The sequence below is a fragment of the Eurytemora carolleeae genome, unplaced genomic scaffold, assembly GCF_000591075.1.
Source record: "Eurytemora carolleeae unplaced genomic scaffold, Eaff_2.0 scaffold93, whole genome shotgun sequence".
Classification (NCBI taxonomy): domain Eukaryota; kingdom Metazoa; phylum Arthropoda; class Copepoda; order Calanoida; family Temoridae; genus Eurytemora; species Eurytemora carolleeae.
In genome coordinates, this window is record NW_019396929.1 from 413940 (window position 1) to 434631 (window position 20692).

Genomic DNA, 20692 nt, shown 5'->3' on the forward strand with positions numbered 1-20692 from the left:
ATCTGGATAATAGTTTCTATTTTTCCATATCATAATCTGGATAATAGTTTCTATTTTTCCATATCAGAATCTGGTATAGTTTCTATTTTTCCATATCATAATCTGAATAATAGTTTCTATTTTTCCATATCATAATCTGAATAATAGTTTCTATTTTTCCATATCATAATCTGGATAATAGTTTCTATTTTTCCATATCATAATCTGGATTATATTTTCCATTTTTCCATATCATAATCTGGATAATAGTTTGTTTTTTTCCTTATCATAATCTAGATCACAGTTTCCATTTTTCCATATCATAATCTGGGTAATAGTTTCTATTTTTCCTTATCATAATCTGGATCATAGTTTTCATTTTTCCATATCATAATCTGGATAATAGTTTCTATTTTTCCATATCATAATCTGGATCATAGTTACCATTTTTCCATATCATAATCTGGATAATAGTTTCCATTTTTCCATATCATAATCTGGATAATAGTTTCTATTTTTCCATACCATAATCTGGATAATAGTTTCCATTTTTCTATCTGAATTTATTGTTATTTTTGAACATTTTTTTTAATATTGATTTTGATGGTTATTATATAATTAGAACTGACGACTGTTAACCCAGATCGAATTATATTTTCAATCAGATATGGAATAAACATCTACTTTATTTACTCTATATCAACACCAAACTTTAAATCTTTAATCTTTAATCTTTAAGGGGACTGTTCACGTTATTTCCCAAAGTTCAAAATTCGTACGGTTTTCCTTGTAAAAATTATATTCATGTTTTAAACAAAAATTTAGTTATGTTATGTGACTTCGGGATTTTATGCAGCAAGCACGGATAGCTCATACAAAGCTTTGAAGGGTACCATTATAAATCGGACAAACCAATCTACAGATGGAGAGTCACTTGAAATAACATCTGCAGTCCCTTTAAGTCCTAAATGGCTTGTTCTTTAAGTCCACCAATTGACTTCCTAAATGATTTGTCCTTTAAGTCCACCAATTAACTTCCTAGATGACTTGTCATTTAAGTCCACCAATTGACTTCCTAAATGACTTGTCATTTAAGTCCACCAATTAACTTCCTTGATGACTTGTCATTTAAGTCCACCAATTGACTTCCTAAATGACTTATCATTTAAGTCCACCAATTGACTTCCTAAATGACTTGTCATTTAAGTCCACCAATTGACTTCCTAAATGACTTGTCATTTAAGTCCACCAATTGACTTCCTAGATGACTTGTCCCCGGATATTAGGTCCTTCATCTGAGACTCCAGGGACGGAATAGGTGATTGTCACTTTACGTTTAGGAATTGCAAAGAAAAATTCATTCTTCATTCCTGAAATAATAGTTTTTGCTACAGTTTAACCCAGAACTTTGAAGACATCGATCGAGTTTATAAAATGTCGTCTTGACAATTTTTTAATGGGTTTTATGCTTTTATACCTGAATCTCGGTAATTGTAGAGATAAATAAATAGCCATGAAATATGCGGGATATAATTATTCAATTAGAAAACTGATTATCTCCAGCATTCGATTATCAGCAGGTTTAGAAAACGACATTTTATAAATTCTTTCGATGTCTCCGAAGTACTGGATTAAACTGTATGTAACAAGTAAACTGTGAAATCATTGTCGTCTTTCTTCTTTCTTTGAATTATTCAATTTTGAGAGGAACATTGGCAATTGTAATTGACGCAGATGACATTTTTTGAAAATTACAACTTTTTTGCGATTTTTATAGCGAAAGAAAGAATATGATGTAAATTGTCACATACATATATATTATATATATTATAAATGAAAAGTTGTATTCTCTGTTTGTCATTCTGTTTGTTAGTCCGATTATAACTCAGGAACCCCTTGACCGATTTGTCTCAAATTTTGATTCGAGTACTCGGGAGAACCACAGAAAAATTATAAGTATGATTTTGAGATTCCAAATTGAGTTGTTCAAATTTTAAAGAAAAAATTTAGGTTCCCGGTAAAATCTACCAAGTGCAGTTAAACGGCAGGAGTTACTGAACCTGCATGCAGCGCCGGGATTTATTTATGCTCAACCTGCGTTAATTTAAAAGATATATTCATTAAAAATTATAGTGTTTTTTTGCGGCAGTCTGGGGGAGAAGGGATATCAAATGGTTGATTACTTTAATAGAGTACATTTTAGTATCCAACAATTACAGCTCAAAGGGACTGTACACGTCATTCAAAGTGACTCCCCTTTAAAAAAAAGGGACATTACTCTTTAAAATATTTCCTGCATAAGGGACATTAATCTTTAAAATTTTCCTGCATAAGGGACATAACTCTTTAAAATATTTCCTGCATAAGGAGGGAATGAGATATCCTCACTTCTGTTGGATGAAAATCAAACATTTTCAATTTTACATCTCCATGGAAACAATGAAGAAATTTTACAGAATTAATAACTTTTTTCCTCATTGATATCCTTAAATGGACGGGTACCGTTGTGAATCAGACATATACCAATCTTTCAAAAGAAAGGTCACGTAAAATCAAATTTAATTAAGTAAAGTCATATATTCTAAATAACCCAGAATAACATTAATTGATGACGTCTTAGAAATAGCTGAAATATAAGAAAAATAGATGAGAAATATATATATAGTAGATATGATATAATTACCTATATATATTGAGATCATGATTGCATCACAAACAAGATCATATATAAAACCCAAACCAAACCGAACAGTTATTCTAAATCAACATTCTTCTTATTATAGTTCTTGAATATTGATCTCACGCTTATAAATCAATCTATTGATTAAACTCTTTTCTGCAGTGCTTAGGATCCAATTTTAATGTGGATCCAGGTTCTGGATTTGCATTTAGAAAAATAGTTCTGGATCCAGGAAGTCAAAATGTTGCGGACCCAACGGATCTGGATCCTAAGCACTGCTTTTATAATTTAATTTAATTTATAATTAAAGAAGAAAATCCCTGTAGAACGGTATCCCAAAATCCTCCAGAACATTGAAAAGCGCCAACTGAGTTCCCAAAACGAAGACGACTGAAAATGTTGTGACTGCCCCGAACGCATCAACCAGCTTCTTGGGTTCAACGGCTTCACAAATTATCATCCTTAAACAGAAATATATTTTATCCTCTTTTTACCAATATTACCGAACAAAGGCGTATTCAGTGGGGGTATATGTGGGCTAAGCCCCCCCCCCCCTTGGACCAGTAAAATCAGATTNAAAAATGTAAGCCCCCTGGACAAATTTCTGAATACGCCCCTGTTACCGAACCATGATACCCCAATAGAGGGACGTTAAATTACTTTACGTCCCTTGTGGCAATTAAGTAAAAAAAGACCCGCTATGTCAGGTTTTCATGTTGAAAAGTTTGCGCATTTTCATCTCAGAAGACGATAAAATCGTGTACACTGTACAACTACTTAATCGGTAAATCAAAAATTTGACTTAACTGCGGGTTCCTCCGACCAATTTTTCCAGGCAAAATTGTTCTGAGGAACCCTTGGTAAAGTAAAATGCCCTTAACTTCCCTGTGTAAGTTGTAAATAGTAATAAGAGTATGGTTAGTATAAATACCCTTGGATAACATAGGCTAAAAAAATTTTTCTTCAAAAGTTGATTTTTTTCAAAATTCAACGGGCAACGCCGGGCACTCAGCCAGTATGGATATAAAATTTATGAAAAATTCCTAACCATCAGTTCACAATTTCAAGCTAACTCTTACAGTATACCTGCATGTTGCTACAGACATGGTGAGCATGCCGAAAATGAGAATGCTGAGATTAATGAGGCGAGGAATCAACAGGAGCATGCCGAGATACCTTAGATCTAAAAAAATTTGAACGAAAAACGCCAAAAATAATCTAAATATAAAAATTCCATACTGCACAATTTGATCCAAAAGTTGCAAACTCTGACACACTGACATTTATCCCTGAAATTAATTCTTAAAAAACAATAGTTTAAACCAAGGGCTTTTCATATCTATTTTTAACTAATGTCTAATGGTGTCTTTTTAAAAAGCGGGTTTAAGCTAAACGTCGTTTTATTCTACTAAAAATGATTGCATGCCCAGAAATGGAGAGATCGTCGATAAAATATGTTGCACTAAAATGCTGTTTTAACCTTGAAAAATAAGCCTAATATTCGAAAATATTTAGTTCCTTTTTAGTACAAATAAACAAAGTTTTAAAAAAGCTTTTTTTCAGTGACACCCGTACATGGCTCTAGGGTCCTTAAAATTGGTGCAAATTGTATATCAGTGTAAAAGAATTAATTTTCATATCCCTATATCTTTGCAACCTGATGATGTAAGCCTTTGACATTTTTCAACTTAGATTATTTGATCTAACAGAATTCCTAGTTCCAATTCTACAATATTGAGTTGCAAAGATAAAGGAAAAAATTGTGAAAATCATATTCATAAATCTTGAGTTCTGGGAATTCAAAAAGCACTTTATCATGTGTGTTTCTCAGAAACTTACGGTGATATTAGGATTTTTTCCCCAAATTCAGAATTCAATCCAAATGGTTTTAAATATTCAAAATTTTCAGTTTAAAATTCTGCCACGTGACGCAAAAAGGCATTCAAAATATCAAAAATAGTTACAATTGGTCAGTATTTAAAATTTAAGATTTTATACTTTTAAGAGGCTCTATAAAAATATTGTCTTACATATAATCAGCGAAAACATCAAATTTAAACTATTGGTTAGGTCGCTTTAGATAATATATTTTGACAGAAAAAAAATCCGCCAACTGGTTTCCAGCGAAGGAAAACTGTTTAGGGTTTCCAGCGAATAAAACCTTCAAGAAAAAATATGAAAAGTGCAAAAAATTTCATATTTCGCAAACTTTTTACGATATTTTTATTTATTTCTGCGAGAACTTTGCATTTTTTCGCGAAACAGATAAAAGCGAAATTTCGCGAAACGATTTCCCTGTTTCACTGCGAACCCTACCGTTGTTGTTATAGGCAAACAATCCTATTGTGATGTAATTATAAAAAAAGAATGTGAAAAGCATCTCAGAATCTTGTGAATGTGGAATGTGAGCCTCAGATCTGACTCCAAACCCCCCATATAAATATTCGAAACCCATGATTTACAACTAACCTAGAAGTTTCAAAGTGTCAATAGAGTTAAGGACCTCCTCGCCAAATAGATCATCACCAAGATCAGCAATCAGCTGTTTTCTTGTTCTCGTAATTATCTGAAGAAAGAAAGATAAAAATAAGATTTAATAAAATATTAAAAATGAAGCGTGCATACGAAAAGTAAATAAAAAAATATATTAGTACTATGTAACTTAGTATATATATATTAGTACCAATAATGATTAAAGTTAAATGATTAGGTTAAAGAGCAAAAGTTGTAAATTTTAGAAATTGAGGGTCATATACTTGATAGATAGATAGATAGATAGATAGATAGATAGATAGATAGATAGATAGATAGATAGATAGATAAATAGATATAGATAGGTAGATAGATAGATGGATAATTAGATAGATAGATAGATGGATAGATATAGATAGATAGATGGATATAAAGATAGGTAGATAGATAGATAGATAGATAGATAGATAGATAGATAGATAGATAGATAGATAGATAGATAGATAGATAGATAGATAGATAGATAGATAGATAGATAGATAGATAGATAGATAGATAGATAGATAGATAGATAGATAGATAGATAGATAGATAGATAGATAGATAGATAGATAGATAGATAGATAGATAGATAGATAGATAGATAGATAGATAGATAGATAGATAGATAGATAGATAGATAGATAGATAGATAGATAGATAGATAGATAGATACAATTCTTCTAAATCTAACACTCTCAGATCCGTGAAACAAAAACTCTTTTTGCCAAATTTTCGGTTTATTTAACCATCTTCAGGGCATATTCTAAAAAACATACAAAATAAGAAACTTGAATAATAAATGTTTAAGAATTAAAATTTAAAAGAATTAAAAGATAAAAGTAATAATAAAAAAACTATAAAACTAAGAAACACAACAAACAACATAACAAAATATAATCTAATAATTTTACAATATTATAGTTAACATATAAGTCGGATGGTTTGAAGGCTCACTGCTCTTGTATCTTTTCTTCTTTTTGGACACTTTCAAGAAAAATTACTTTTAGAAAAGTAATTGGCTTAAACTTTTCTACCATAGGGTGTTGATAGATAGATAGATAGATAGATAGATATATAGATAGACAGATAGATAGATAAATAGCTATAAAGATAGAAAACCTGTTTCAATGGTCTGAAAAGGTTCTCTGTCCTGTTGAAGAAGGTATTGATGGGGTTCATGAGGATGTTGCTCCTCTGCTGCAGGGTCTCGGAGAACACGTCCCCCAGGGTCTGCCAGGGGAGGCATTCTCTCTCTCCATATTCACGAACTCGGGTCATCTCGTCTAGATACAGTGTGTCCCATTAAAATAGTGCTTTGGATCCGGATCCGTTGAATCCGCAACATTATGGATTTCTGAATCCAAAAAAATATATGGATCCAAGGGGTAAAATATCAACAAAATACTGCAAAAAAAACTATGCTCTCAAAATCCCAAATCTTAACTGTTCAAAAAAAGAGAGCTTATTAAAATTTTCCTTATCTCTGATTGATTCATCGAGTTTTAGCATGAACACTAACGAAAAAAATACGAAAAAATCTTCTTTTGTTAAATATTCAGTGAATCTTAAAAACTATTCATGATCTGGGCGTATCCGGGATCCGGATCCGAATCCACAACAAAATGAAATGAATCCTTAGATCCTTAGCAGTTAGCACTACAATTAACAAATATTAGTTGTCTAGCTAAAATATGTCGTCTTCACCATACCGGAGGGTTTCAGCTCAATACTGAAATGGCAATTTAGCTATGGTATTAGATAGTGACATACAGTAAATTGGAGTTAAAGAGTTGCGTCAGGTATCTTTGCACTCTGTACTAATGTATGGGGGTTAGTTTACAAATATTGCAGACACACTAGTTTAAGTTGAATTTCAAAGGATTAGAACGAAGATTAGTTGCTGCTTGCTTCCGGCATGCGAGTGATAATGATGACAATCGGACTCCCCCTACACACAAAGAACACATAAAAGTCGGAAGACCTTTCGAACTATTAAAACTCTTGGGATGATGGCGAAAATACATCTGTCAAACCTGAAAATGCGGACTGCTTAGAAACAAGCAGTAAAAATCATGATGGTATCATTACAATTTTATTAAATTAACTTTGAAGTTTTTCATTCTTTCTCGGGAGTGAGGAAGGGGAGGAGGGGGGGGGGTTGCCATGCTAATCAGATGTTCCCATTCACCATTTTCAGTCCCTTTTAAAACGTTTACATTTTTGTAGTATAATTTTGGTTTAAAACTTTTTTTAACTATTAATTTTGTTTTATTTGTGGATGTCTCTTCTAGAATTAGCTGTTTTTTGGCAATGTATACCTATCTGCGAGCTTTTTTTAAAAAAAACAATGAACATTTTGCCAACTTTAGAAAGTCACTTACACTTTTGAATCCGTCAAGCAGTTGAATATTTAATTTTATAGATATTTTACTGTGTATCTAGCTAAACAAGACAATATAAAGACGATATTTAATCTCCGTAAAGTAAAAGCATAACTTTTGCTTAAACGTGGTTATTTAGTATAATAACCTACATTAAAAACTGCTTATGTTAACTTTGAAATTTTTTGCCTTTTTTGCTAGGTTTTGTTTTCATCATATTTCACATATTTTAACTTTTTAACAATTTTTAATATCTAGGATTAGAAAAAAACTAAGTATTTTCCGAATCCGAACCTAGTTTGATTATATGTTATAATTATTAAACGCAAAATCTTATTTCAAACAAATACATAAGATATTAGAAATTTGGAAACTAATTTTTATATTTGAATTTTCATATATGCATTTAAATTTTACAATGTAGAAACGAGAGTTAAATTGTCCAATTCATTCTCAAAATAGAGAAAATCAGTTCACGAGATTTATCATTATTATGAAACTCACTTTTTTTTCAATAAAATTTTCAAGTTTTTCACCTTCATACAAACTTATTTTAGAGAATATTGCATCAATGGTCCGTCCAAAGGTTCCCTTAGGTTCTCTAAAATAAAAGATTAAATAGAGAATTTTATAAACGTGTAAACGTAATTTTAATTTCTGCCATTTTTTTCTACATAATATTGATGAGAAACGTTTCATAAAAATAATATATTGTCTGATCATTTAATTGTACATTACTGTACCGTACTGTACCGTAAAACACCGCGCTGTAACGTACAACACCGTTCTGTATAGTATTATACCGTGCTGTATCGTACAACACCGTACTAAACCGTACTGCACCTTAATTTATCATACTGTACGGTACAGTAAGGTTCTGTAGCCCCAAAGTACCCTACTGTATTGTAGGGCTGGGCACATTTCAACTTTTTCAAGCTGTTTTGTTAATGGTTAGTTCCAAACGTTTTTTAAATAAAATCGCAGTTAGTTTTTGAGGGTAAGAACGAAACTTCGTTCGTTAAAGTTACTCTCAATTTTGTTAACATCGTTCATGGAAAATTTTTAACATCCGTTAATTGCTCCAGCTTTTTACGGTACTGTTAATACAAAATTAATAGCGTTAACAACGCAAAGCGGCAAACAATGTCTTATTAATGGACTCTTCCGTTTATTTTTGCAAAACCTCCGTTTCATTGACGGAACTTTGCCCAGCCCTAGTGAACTGTACAGAACCAAAATGTACCATCTTATACAGTTGTGCTGCACTAACATGCACTGTGTATTGTACTGTACTGTACTGAACTGTACCGTACAAAAAAGTAACTTATTAGATTTTTTTCAGATTACAATTTACAGATTACAAGTCCTGAAAAAAACAGTTCATATTTTTTTTAGGATAAATTCACCTGTATATATCTATTTTAGGATATATTGACCTGTACATATCTATGTTAGGATATATTGATCTGTACATATCTATTTTAGGATATATTGACCTGTACATATCTATTTTAGGATACAGGTTGGCCAGCACGCTGAACCCACAAGCTATTGTACACAGTACAATTGGTAGGATCCAGGTCCAGGGTCCGATCCTCTCCTTCTTGTATCTATAACAAGTTTGAAACAGGATGAGAAAAAAAAGATTTTAATGGAAATTTCAAATTGTGAATTGTCACCCCCCAGGGCCAATAAGCCAGCTATAGTTAATATATATATACATGTATGTATTTATTTTTACTATGGCTGGCCAAACAGATAGACCGAATTGACTGAAATGTTTTGATGGAACCCTTGATAAACGCCAATTAGTTTGTCCGCCAGGTGTCTCTGCTCTCGATGCTCTTAATGATTCCACGTGGCAGAGACACCTAGCGGAAATAAATCGTTGTTTCAGGTGCGTTGGATGTAAAACAAATAAAAAGAATTATGAAATATCAACTTAATAAGAATGCGCCGAAAAAAAATCGATGATCGATAATATTAAATTAATTTTTTTAAGCTCTCAGTCGTTTGTTGCAACTTTCTCAATTTGTATGGACTCTACATTATTCGGTATAAGTCGTTTTTAACAATTTTCTCCTTATAGACATAACAGATGGAAATAAGATTAGTAGTGATCAAAAGCGATTATTTTTCTATACCCCCTTTCATTTTTCGCGAACACTCCCTTTAAAAAGACAATAAATGTGCATTTATGCACACAAAATAAATTATGTATATGAATATCTAATAAATTGTATTGACAAATGTGAAAAATTCAAAGTGATTTAGCATTTAAGCTCATCAAAAAATGTAGAAAAATAAGCGGGAAAAAATCGATATTTACCTTATCATATTTTTCTTCTCTATTTTTGGACCAAAAGGAGTTGAAAATGAAACCAAGTGTCTCTTTTCTGTACAACAAGTTTAAGTTTATGCTTAAAGAATTCTGTAGATATGTTTTCATGTGGCCCCCCCCCCCCCCATTAGAATGTTACATGTCCGATTCACAATGTTACCATTTACACCTTTTTAGACAATGAAGAGGATAACGTTGTTTTTCTATCTGTAAAAGTATTTAATTCTGATAACTTCCTGTTTTGTTTTTGCTGCATATATCCCCAAGTCAATATCAATTAAACCAATTAAAAAAATATTTTATTCATTTTTCCTCAGAACAAAAAATATCTAACCAGGCTTGCATATATGGTCACTTGAAATTTAGTCAACAGTCCCTTTGTGTATATTCAAAACTTTGTTTTCCTAATTCTTGTCTCCAATCCTCCTCCTCGTTGGTTAAATTATCATGGTTTTTATCCGTCTTTATTTTTAGAATCAAGAACGCCATGAAGAAAAACAAAGACGACGCTATTGCAAAAGATGACGCGGCAAGTGAGAGCTTCCACCCAAGGCGCTTCAGTAGATGAACCTTCACCAAGGGAAGAGCGTCATCGAACACGCGTACAAGTTCGTCCACTGAAATGTAAGTAATATTTTATTCTTGATGTTGAACTTTTAATTTATGAACACTTTGTTCTAAATTACGAGCAAAATGTTACAAGATTTGCGTAGATATTAACAAGTGCATTTAGATTTACAGACAATGTATACAACATAATGTATCTAGGTATGTTAAAGTTCATGAATATAGGGATTTCTACGATATTTGCTACAGATTTAGTTCAGTAAATTCGCACGGTGAGTGAAAGCTACTCGAAATTTTATTTTAAACTACTCGATAAACAGGTCGAATACAATTTAGGTCACATTCCTCTAGGTCTGTTTCCATTGCATGAATGTCGCAGAATATTTGTAATTTACAACCGAAAGTTCAAAAAAAAATTCCCTTAAACATTTTCAGACATAGACGACATTTATTCCAGAGTTTTCAGGTTCTCAATGTATTAAATACAGGCCCGTAACCAGGGGGGGTGCAAGGGTGCAGGTGCACCCCCTTTCTTCTGAAAGGGGGGTGCAATGACGAATTTGCACCCCCCTCCCATAGTCCCATATAAAAGAAATTGTTTCTCATAATTTTCTAAAATCTAGTTACCAATAATATAGCTCAAGCAAGAGTTGATTTCCTTCCCAAACCAAATTATAATCTTATTGTGTGTTACTCATTAAAAGTGTGTGTGTGTTTGTGTGCGTAGGTGTACTCTGTCAAGTCAACTCATCCTGGACATCCTGAATGTCTCAATGTCACTCTTTTAAACAAAATATTAAAATTTGTTATTTTTTATTAATCTTCATAATATCATGATGAGGCCGAGGGACAAGAAGCCTTGATTTTAAATAATGAATTTTTTCCTTAAGCTAAAGTACCATTCATTTATTTTTTATGTATATTGTATATGTAAACTGAAAAGTTTCAGACACTAAAATGTAACCCTTAAAAGCTTAAATACACTTGTTAAAAAGGTTAGGCTTTATGCGTACATTGGCAATGTAATAAAGAAAACCCAATACCACCGTAAAAACAAACCAAGCATTGCTTTTTAAAAAAAACAAAAAGAAATTTTCACCTGCGGCGCGCTTCTTTGCACCCCCCTTGGAAAAATCCTGGTTGCGGGCCTGATTAAATATATATTCTATACTAACCTAATGCAGTATTTATTGACAGCGCTAGAACTAGAAGAACGATTGCCAATAACCAACCCAGAAACTAGAAAAATGTCTATTTTTATTATTAGAAACTACACAATGTCTAATCTTTTTATTAGAAACTGTAGAAATGTGTAGTGTTATTAGAAACTATAAAATGTCTAATGTTTTTATAAGAAACTGAAGAAATGTCTTTATACATTTCTATTATAAACGGTAAAATTGTGTAATTTTATTATTATAAATTAGAAAAATGTCTATTATTATTTTTAGAAACTGTAAAAATGTCTAATTTTATTATTAGAAACTAAATAAATGTCTAATGTTTTTATTAGAAACCATAAAAGGTCTAATTTTAATATTAGAAACTATAAAAGGTCTAATTTTAATATTAGAAACTATAAAAGGTCTAATTTTAATATTAGAAACTATAAAAGGTCTAATTTTAATATTAGAAACTATAAAAGGTCTAATTTTAATATTAGAAACTATAAAAGGTCTAATTTTAATATTAGAAACTATAAAAGGTCTAATTTTAATATTAGAAACTATAAAAGGTCNCCCCTCTCATTCCACTCCCTTCCACTAACATGTCCATTGATGACTTCCACTAACCTGTCCATTGATGAAATCCACTAACCTGTCCATTGATAAATTCCACTAACCTGCCCATTGATGAATTCCACTAACCTGCCCATTGATGACTTCCACTAACCTGTCCATTGATGAATTCCACTAACCTGCCCATTGATGACTTCCACTAACCTGTCCATTGATGAATTCCACTAACCTGTTCATTGATGAATTCCACTAACCTGTCCATTGATAAATTCCACTAACCTGCCCATTGATGAATTCCACTAACCTGCCCATTGATGAATTCCACTAACCTGTCCATGATGAATTCCACTAACCTGTCCATTGATGAATTCCACTAACCTGTCCATTGATGAATTCCACTTACCTGTCCATTGATGAATTCCACTAACCTGTTCATTGATGAATTCCACTAACCTGTCCATTGATGAAATCCACTAACCTGTCCATTGATGAATTTTCTTCTTTGTTTAGCGGAGAAGAAAAGAATTCTTTGAGGCCAGAAAGCTGAGAAAATGATATAAATCCCTGGCAAGAAACAAATATTTAATTCTATTTTAATTCAATCAAAAAATTAATCACAATAATATCGTGTGTGTTTACACCATATCTTAACAATTTTAGACATCAAAACTAATGTTTTGACAATTATATCTTTTAAAGTATTTTAAATGGACAAACATATTAAAAATGATCTATGTCTATGATTGTTTGATAATTTGAAAGAAAACGACAATGCGCATGTGTTTATGTATAACATATTTTAAAATTGGTTTTGATGTCTAAAATTGTGTTGAATTGATTAATACAAATATAAGATAGGCTCTCCACGCACCACAACAGAATATTTAAATTCGCACAAATGTCGTCAGTTCCAGATCTTTTTGAATTTGAGAACCTATAAACCCAGCGTCCCTTTTAATGAAAATACAAAGACAGTCCCTTTAAATGAAAATACAAGGACATTCCATTCAAATGAAAATATAAGGACATTCTCTTTAAATGAAAATACAAGGACAGTCCCTTTAAATGAAAATACAAGGACAGTCCCTTTAAATGAAAATACAAGGACAGTCCCTTTAAATGAAAATACAAATTAGTCGATTTCAAGCGAACAAAACTCGCCTCTGTATACTGAACAAAACTCTACTGTATAATGTGTTTTTGGAAGCATTCTAAAAATATAATTTTTCTTTTAAAGAGATATTCTTAGAAATTTGTTTTCTTCTATTATCAAAAGGGCTTCTAAGATACAGTGTTTAATATTAAAATTGGAAAAATTCAACAAAAAAAATTCTTAAATTTTACAACGGTGTACGTATATAAAAAGTTTCTAAAGATTTTTTTTAAATTATAGAAAAAAGTTGGAAATTTTTGCGGAATGATAATCCACCCTGAGAAAATTTAAGAGCTGATCGTAAAATAAGAAAAATATTAATTGAACGCTCCTATTGAGCTTATAGTTCAATCGATATTCTGTAGTACAACTATTTAATTAATTTTACATGTTCACCGCAAATCTTGTGTGATGTGTCAGATTAAAAAAAAAAAAAAGTTTAGGGGGGGGGGCAAAAAAACATTTCGCGCTTCGCGCCAAATATTTCCTTCAAAAACTCTAGTTGCGCGCCTGCTGTAAGCGTAATATTAAGTCAACCTCTATGCAAAGATAGCAATGTCCCAAGTAGATTATCCAGTACAAATTATATTAGGTGGCAACAGAGAAATGGACCTATTATACACGACGTCACCACTTACCAGTGACAAATATAACAAGAAAAACGAAGTTTTCTCACATTAGTTGACATGTTTTCCAAGATTAAATAAAAAAGTGTAAAAACAGAAAATAAAGAACACATAAAATTGCACTTTTTTCTGTAAGATAGACACTTTATCCTAAAATTATCACTATTTTTAATAATTTTTTCGGACACAAAAACTAAGTTGACACTTATGACGTAATAGAATCTATTTAAAATAAATAACGTTGTGGCGGAAGACGATTCAACCTGAAGCCGGATATTAGAACGCGGCAAGCTGCTCTTGGATTTCCTGCCACGTCACCTGATTTAAGATATATGATTTTCCAAAGTAAATTTATATAGTTTTTTAGTCAAGTTAATAAAGTAGTTATTTAAACTAGTTATCGATCAAACCGAGCGTAGCTAAAACGTTACCATTGAATCCTTAATGTGATTATTCTTTTTCTTTCCTCTGATAATTTCTCCATTGTTTCTTATATGCAATACTGTCACTTTGGTAGAGAGACCAGAAATGATAATAAACAGTTTAAATGCACAAAAACATGGATATCTAATTCAAACTTGATTTAACAGAGTGTTCAAGGGCTTTGTCATATTTATATGAAGGGTTACTTGAAATTACGCTTACAGTCCTTTTAATATCAAGATTGTTTTATTGCGTGATCAGTTATTTTAGTTTATCAAATTGAATATTTGTTTCCTATGACAACTGGAGGAAGAAACGGGAGAAGTTTGAGAAGAGTGAAGGAAGAAGATCCTAGAAATGAAAATATATATTAATTTATTAATTTAAAAAAAAAAAATACTTTTCTAAATGCTCATCTTTTTATCTAAAAGGTTGTTTGCGGAAAATTCTTATTTTCAAATCCCTTCTTTTTCCATCTGATATCGTAAACATATGATGTTAAGTTTTAAACTAGAATTCTGTCAGATCAAATCATCTAAATTTGAAATATCAAAGGTTTACACTATTTAAGTTTGTGGAATGACTCAATTCTTTTTAATTTAGAAAGTTGCAATCCTTCTTTGAAAGTTGCAACAAAAAACTTAAATATTAGCTTCATCATATTAGTTGTAAAAGTGTTTTTTTTTGTTTCTTAATTAGTCAATATTTTGGTATGGTGGTAGGCGATTATATCCATTTAATGAAGACGACCTATTTAATCATAATTGTTAACAAGCTTTTTCGAATTACAAGTTTACAAGTAATTAAAGAGAAGCTTTTTTAATCGACAGCTTTGTTTTTGTGTATCCATGCTGTTAGATAGCTTCATAATTCAAAATTTAAATCAAAAGTTATCTTCATTATATTGATATAATTGCCTACCAAAGTATTATTATTTGGGGAAGACCCAGTTTCTCAATAAAATCGAAAATATTTTAGCAAATGCAATTCAATGTGTTTTCGAAAATACAAGAAAAAAAATGTTATTAAAATATTAATTACCAACGGTAAAAGTTTTGAAAGCTCCAAAAGTAAGCTTTGTCACACGTCTGATAATTTTCTGGATATCCCACAGCTTTTTAGCTGTCGTCTTCAGCAACTTTGCAAGTTTACTTAGAGCACTTCCAACCTGAATACAGAAAGACACGTAAATTTGTGGAATATGAAGACGACATTTCATCATTTTTTGTATTTGATATTGTTAAATAGCAAATTATTTTACCAATTGCTGAAAAATCAACTTAACAGCGTGAAATGAGTCTGTGCTGCATGTGCACATTGCACATTGCACATTGCACAGTGCATGTAATTGTTGTTCTTCATGTTTCATAGACCGTATTTAATGTGTTTGTGGGGGTCGCTAACCTGCCTACCGTCGTCTGTTCAAATTTTAATCACCAATTTAAATTCTTGCTTAATCTTAAACTTTGAATCGGTGGTTTAGATTTGAACCGGCATTAGGTAGTTCAGGGAGGTAGCTCAAATTTATGTTTAAAAAGCCTTTGAGCGTTTTCTGAGAGTAAATGATACTTTTTTCTAAAAATTTAAACCCTTGAATCTTTCTCACCAAAGGAATGTCATTTGATCTGAGAAAAGTTAGAATCAATGCAAATTTAAACTCTCGTTTTTTAAAAACATTTTCTTGAGTTTAGAATTTTGCAAAAGAAGTGCAATTTTTTAGCCAGTCCAGATCACGAGACTAGAGGGTTTGAATTCAAAACAATTATTTAGAAAAACTAATTTAAACTGAGCTGCAGGAACTTTTGCGTTGAATATTCATAATCCCGCAGACTTGATCAATTTGAGGATTAATGCTTCTTAATCTCTTCATTTAAGTTATTCCTCCGGGGTGCGAATACCATACGATATATCAAATAAAGATTAAATAAATTTGGAGATTAACAAAAGATCGAAATCAATAATTAATCTCGAAATCTGCAATTCAAAGTTCCCGGCTCAGATTACAAAGCAGAGAAGCACGTTTTCAAAAACTTGATCACCCTTACTTGTGTCCAAACTTTCCTCGATTTGGGGGGATATGGGGAAGGAAAGGGGAAGAATGGAAGGATATGGGGGAGGGAAGAATGGAAGGATGGGGGGAAGAATGGAAGGATATGGGGGGAAGGAAGGGGGAAGAATAGAAGGATATGGGGGGAAGGAAGGGGGAAGAATGGAAGGATATGAGGGGAAGGAAGGGGGAAGAATGGAAGGATAAGGGGGGGGAAGGAATGAGAGGAAGGGGAGTAAGATTTTATTTTGAAAAAAGTAAAAAAGTTTTACCTTAACGGTGTAAATAGCAGTTTTAGACCCTATAGCTGCTGCAGAGCTGGCTCCTAAACAGATATTTAGGTTTAGAATTTTTTAACTTTAATTCTAAAAACATATTCTAGGAATTTCTATTTTATATTAATTAAAATTTATATTGCCTTTTTCGGTTAAGATTTAAGAATTTTTAAAACACAACTTGAAAAAATATTTTAAAAATAATACCTGGAACGAGGCTCAAAAATATTCCTGCCAGAGTCCCTAAAAAACAAAAGTGGTCTGTAGAGGATTAAATAAAACCTAAAAGAACTTATTTTCTTTATTTTTTTCTAATAACTTAATTTACTAACGTTCTCTGTCGGAAAAAAAGTTTTCAATTTTTTCCTAAATTATTTACAACTCTGCCAAGAACCAGAATTCAGAATGTTCAGAATGTTTTTACAGATGTTTGCAAACTGTTGCAAATATATTTTGTAATTTAGATTTGGAACTTGGAACTTGAAGCTAATTAATTTTCTAATTAAGAGTTTAATACAAGAATTCCAGACATTTTTAACTGAAAGTTTGAAATAGACTCTGTACATTCATTTTGGGATTAGAGTGTGGGGGTATGACGTTCCTAACAGTCTGATTTGGTTTTCTTATGTACAACGTTACGCGAGTTGCGCGTACGTGTAAACTCCGGGCCGACTTTTAAGCAGCTAGAACAAGCTGTACTTTGCACATAAAGACTGTACACGGCAAAGCGGGACGGTACACCAAAGAATTGATCCCCTTCTGGTGAAATTTATGTTAGTGGCCGGGTGGTAGGATAACATAATATAATTATTTTTACTTTTTGGGTCAGATTTTATGAATGAAGAAGCTAACCCGCGCAGACGTACAGTTCCAACCAATTATCTCGTGCACCGGTGCAAGCAAAGAGAAGTAATTGAACCACGTCTGGTGGCTCAACCATGTCTCGCTGTTAATAATATCTGGTCATTTGTTTAACCAAAATGTCGACATAATTTCAAGTCACGACTGATAAAAATGTTTCTTTTTTAAATTGTTTAATTTTTCTTTTGAACTTAATGTTTGCCGCACAGTCCCTTTATCTTTGAAACCTGAAGGTGTAACCCTTTAATAGTTCATACTTACATTATTTGATATAAACAGAATTCATAATTTCAAATATCAAGGTTCTACGACATTGATTTTCATAGATATAGGGATGAACAAATTAGAGTTTGTGGCAAAAATTTATTTCCTCCAGTGAAACCCAGATATATGAATACATAGCAAGAGTTTTGTATAATGTCGTATTACATATTTAAGATCAAATGCCGCGTAGAAATGAGTTTAATATTAATATATCAATTGCATTCATATTTCAGGGCTATTAATTTACCTTGAATTAAAAATAAAAAGAAGTTTCTTTAGAAATATCAAAAAACTTATGACGGTCTATGAATGTAAATATGATACCTGATGCTATAGAGGTATAAATATGTTCACAAGTGACCTCAAAATCAAACTCTTTTATCACATTTCTCAAAACTTCCTCCACCTTCCTAAACAAAACATGCTACAGTCTAACCTAGAACGTCGCCATATTTTTAAAAAATGTATTTATTTTCAAGGATCGGACACTTAAAAAAAATAATATTGAAAGGACGAGGATTTCGAGGTGGTTTGGAAGAGAAAATGAGGAGAATGTGGTTCGGACTAGAGATTGATGTTGTTGGCCTTCCTCCCCTCCATTACCCTAGGGAAGTTTTATGAATGATGAAAATTTTAAAAAAATTTGTTGAAAAGCTTTCTAATTTTGTAAAAAATATAAAATCTTGAAAATTCGCGAATCTTTTTTATAAAATCCGCGAAATTTTTTTTTCTTTATTTTTCAATGTTACATTAAGAACATGTTCACAATTGAGAAAGAAGATGGGCGCGAAGCGCCCTAAAAGTCTAGTATTTTAATATCTTACAATCATAATATCTTTCTAAAGCATCTTTAAGTAACAAACAAGTTCTGAATATGTAACCATTTGATAGCATAAATATATCAAAGTTAGGAAAGTTATGAAAAATAAACGAAGGATGGTATTACACTATAGGGGCGGTAAAAATGAATTAGACATTTATACTGAGCTGAAAACTTTAGAATGGTGGATATTGAGATTAATGCTTGATCCTCTCTTTTTCGTAATATCAAGGCTAACCTAAATCTTGCACTTGTATCCTGAAAAGTGTAAAAAATTCAACCAATCAGAGTCGCATATAAGTAGCCGATAAATTTGGAATTTTGCGCGCCATTTAAGATTAATATACAGAAACAGAAATTCTCTAATTTTAAAAAACCGGTTTTTGATTTTTCTCCACTATATCCAAGAAAGAACGGTTTAAGATTGGATACTCAGATTAAGTAATCGGGATTATGGATATTCCATTATAAAGTTTTCAGCTCTGGTTAGACAACCTTGTAGCGCATCTAGTTTTGAGTTTTAAACAAGAAGAAGAAATGAAAACTTATAAAAATATTAGAAATATTCAAAACATTTTTATAATTCTCAATAGTTCTTTAATAAGAGAAGTTATGATTAAAAACAAAGTATTTGAGAATTCAATCTTAAGTATTCGAAATATGAATTTGATAGCATAAAAATATCAATACTAAAATTTTTTTCAAAAATTAGTGAAGAGTGGTAACTTTTGTATGAGAATCAGCAGCTTACCTGATTCCTCCTGAGAACTGGTTAAACCCTTCAACAAGAGTATTCAGGTCACCAATAGGTTCAAAATCTAGATCATACTGATCCAAAAATACAGAGCATAGTCCTGGGATTATTACAATAATGATAGTTATAGTAATAGTAATAATAATAATAATAATAATAATAATAATAATAATAATAATAATGATAATAATAATAANGCAATGACAATATTTAAAAGATTGAAAAAACAAAGTCTACCCTAATTAAAGTTAAAAATGTAAGAAAAATGGAGATAATGAAAATAATAAAAAAATGATTATTTCTATGATATTTTTTTTAAATGCAAATGTTTTGTTGAATAAAGCGTTAAAATTCGTATGTTACAGATTATATAATAATATTGATTATGATGATAACAATAATAATAATAATAATAATAATAATAATAATAATAATAATAATAATAATAATAATAATAATAATAAATGTAAAAACAAAAATAATATTGATAATAATACCTATAACTAATCCAGTTAATGCGAAAAAACTCCCTGAAAATATTTCATTATTTTTATGTTTTTAAAGTACGTTTTAAGGTTTGTTTCTCAAAATTAGTTTTATTGATTTTATTATGTTTCCCTGATTTCATTTATAATTCGAAAAAAAAAATTTACAAAATTACAAGATTAGACTTGAAAAATTATTTTAATATTTGAAATATTTCAATTTTTCAGTATTTGAAATAAATTTTTGTCATCAATTTCAGATCGTTTATGACTTATTTTTAACATTAAAACAATCCACCAGTTCTAGCAACTAATCAACTTCAAGTCAATTCCTTGTCATTTTCAGAATTAAAAATTGGACATCAGCAGGACAGTATATTTTAACCTATTCAATACTTAAAAATCAAAAATGCATTAAATTTCCCCTAATTTCTTATTTAATTCTACATTTTAGGCCCAAATTTATACTTTCATGAAGAATGTTAGAAAAAAACTGATAAATAAATATAGAAATAATAACATTGAATTATATAAAAATACTGTGAAACTTATTTTCACATTTTTGTTGCGAAAAGCAAGGGCGTATACAGGGCGGGGGCAAGGGGGTAGTGCCTCCCCTAGAACTCAAAGCTATGACACTTTTAAAATCTTAAACTGAAGAGTGAAGAACATAAAAAAATAGTTTGCTGTTTCTTTGCTGCTTTAATGTATCTTATACTTAAGCCTCTTCTCCAATAAACCAAATCTTTTGTATTTACATTCAAAATCCCCCACCCCCCCCCC

At 31.1% G+C, this 20692-nt stretch overlaps 1 protein-coding gene across 1 annotated transcript in view; it reads right to left on the reverse strand.

Annotated features, from left to right (window-relative positions):
* Positions 1-221: 221 nt before the first annotated feature.
* The window catches only part of LOC111710220 (uncharacterized), a 32633-nt gene continuing 12162 nt past the window's right edge, over positions 222-20692 (reverse strand). The window contains exons 13-31 of the mRNA XM_023484282.1: positions 19922-19954; positions 19422-19524; positions 18175-18260; positions 16933-16968; positions 16723-16775; positions 15445-15571; positions 14698-14754; positions 12680-12765; positions 11638-11701; positions 10300-10512; positions 9884-9950; positions 9051-9164; positions 8091-8155; positions 6293-6456; positions 5129-5225; positions 3746-3842; positions 2980-3120; positions 2663-2736; positions 222-1349 (exon numbers count right to left, since the gene is read on the reverse strand). Coding sequence (XP_023340050.1) covers positions 1240-1349; positions 2663-2736; positions 2980-3120; positions 3746-3842; positions 5129-5225; positions 6293-6456; positions 8091-8155; positions 9051-9164; positions 9884-9950; positions 10300-10512; positions 11638-11701; positions 12680-12765; positions 14698-14754; positions 15445-15571; positions 16723-16775; positions 16933-16968; positions 18175-18260; positions 19422-19524; positions 19922-19954 — 1787 coding nt within the window. The 3' untranslated portion in view covers positions 222-1239. The remainder of the gene's footprint in view (positions 1350-2662; positions 2737-2979; positions 3121-3745; positions 3843-5128; positions 5226-6292; positions 6457-8090; positions 8156-9050; positions 9165-9883; positions 9951-10299; positions 10513-11637; positions 11702-12679; positions 12766-14697; positions 14755-15444; positions 15572-16722; positions 16776-16932; positions 16969-18174; positions 18261-19421; positions 19525-19921; positions 19955-20692) is intronic.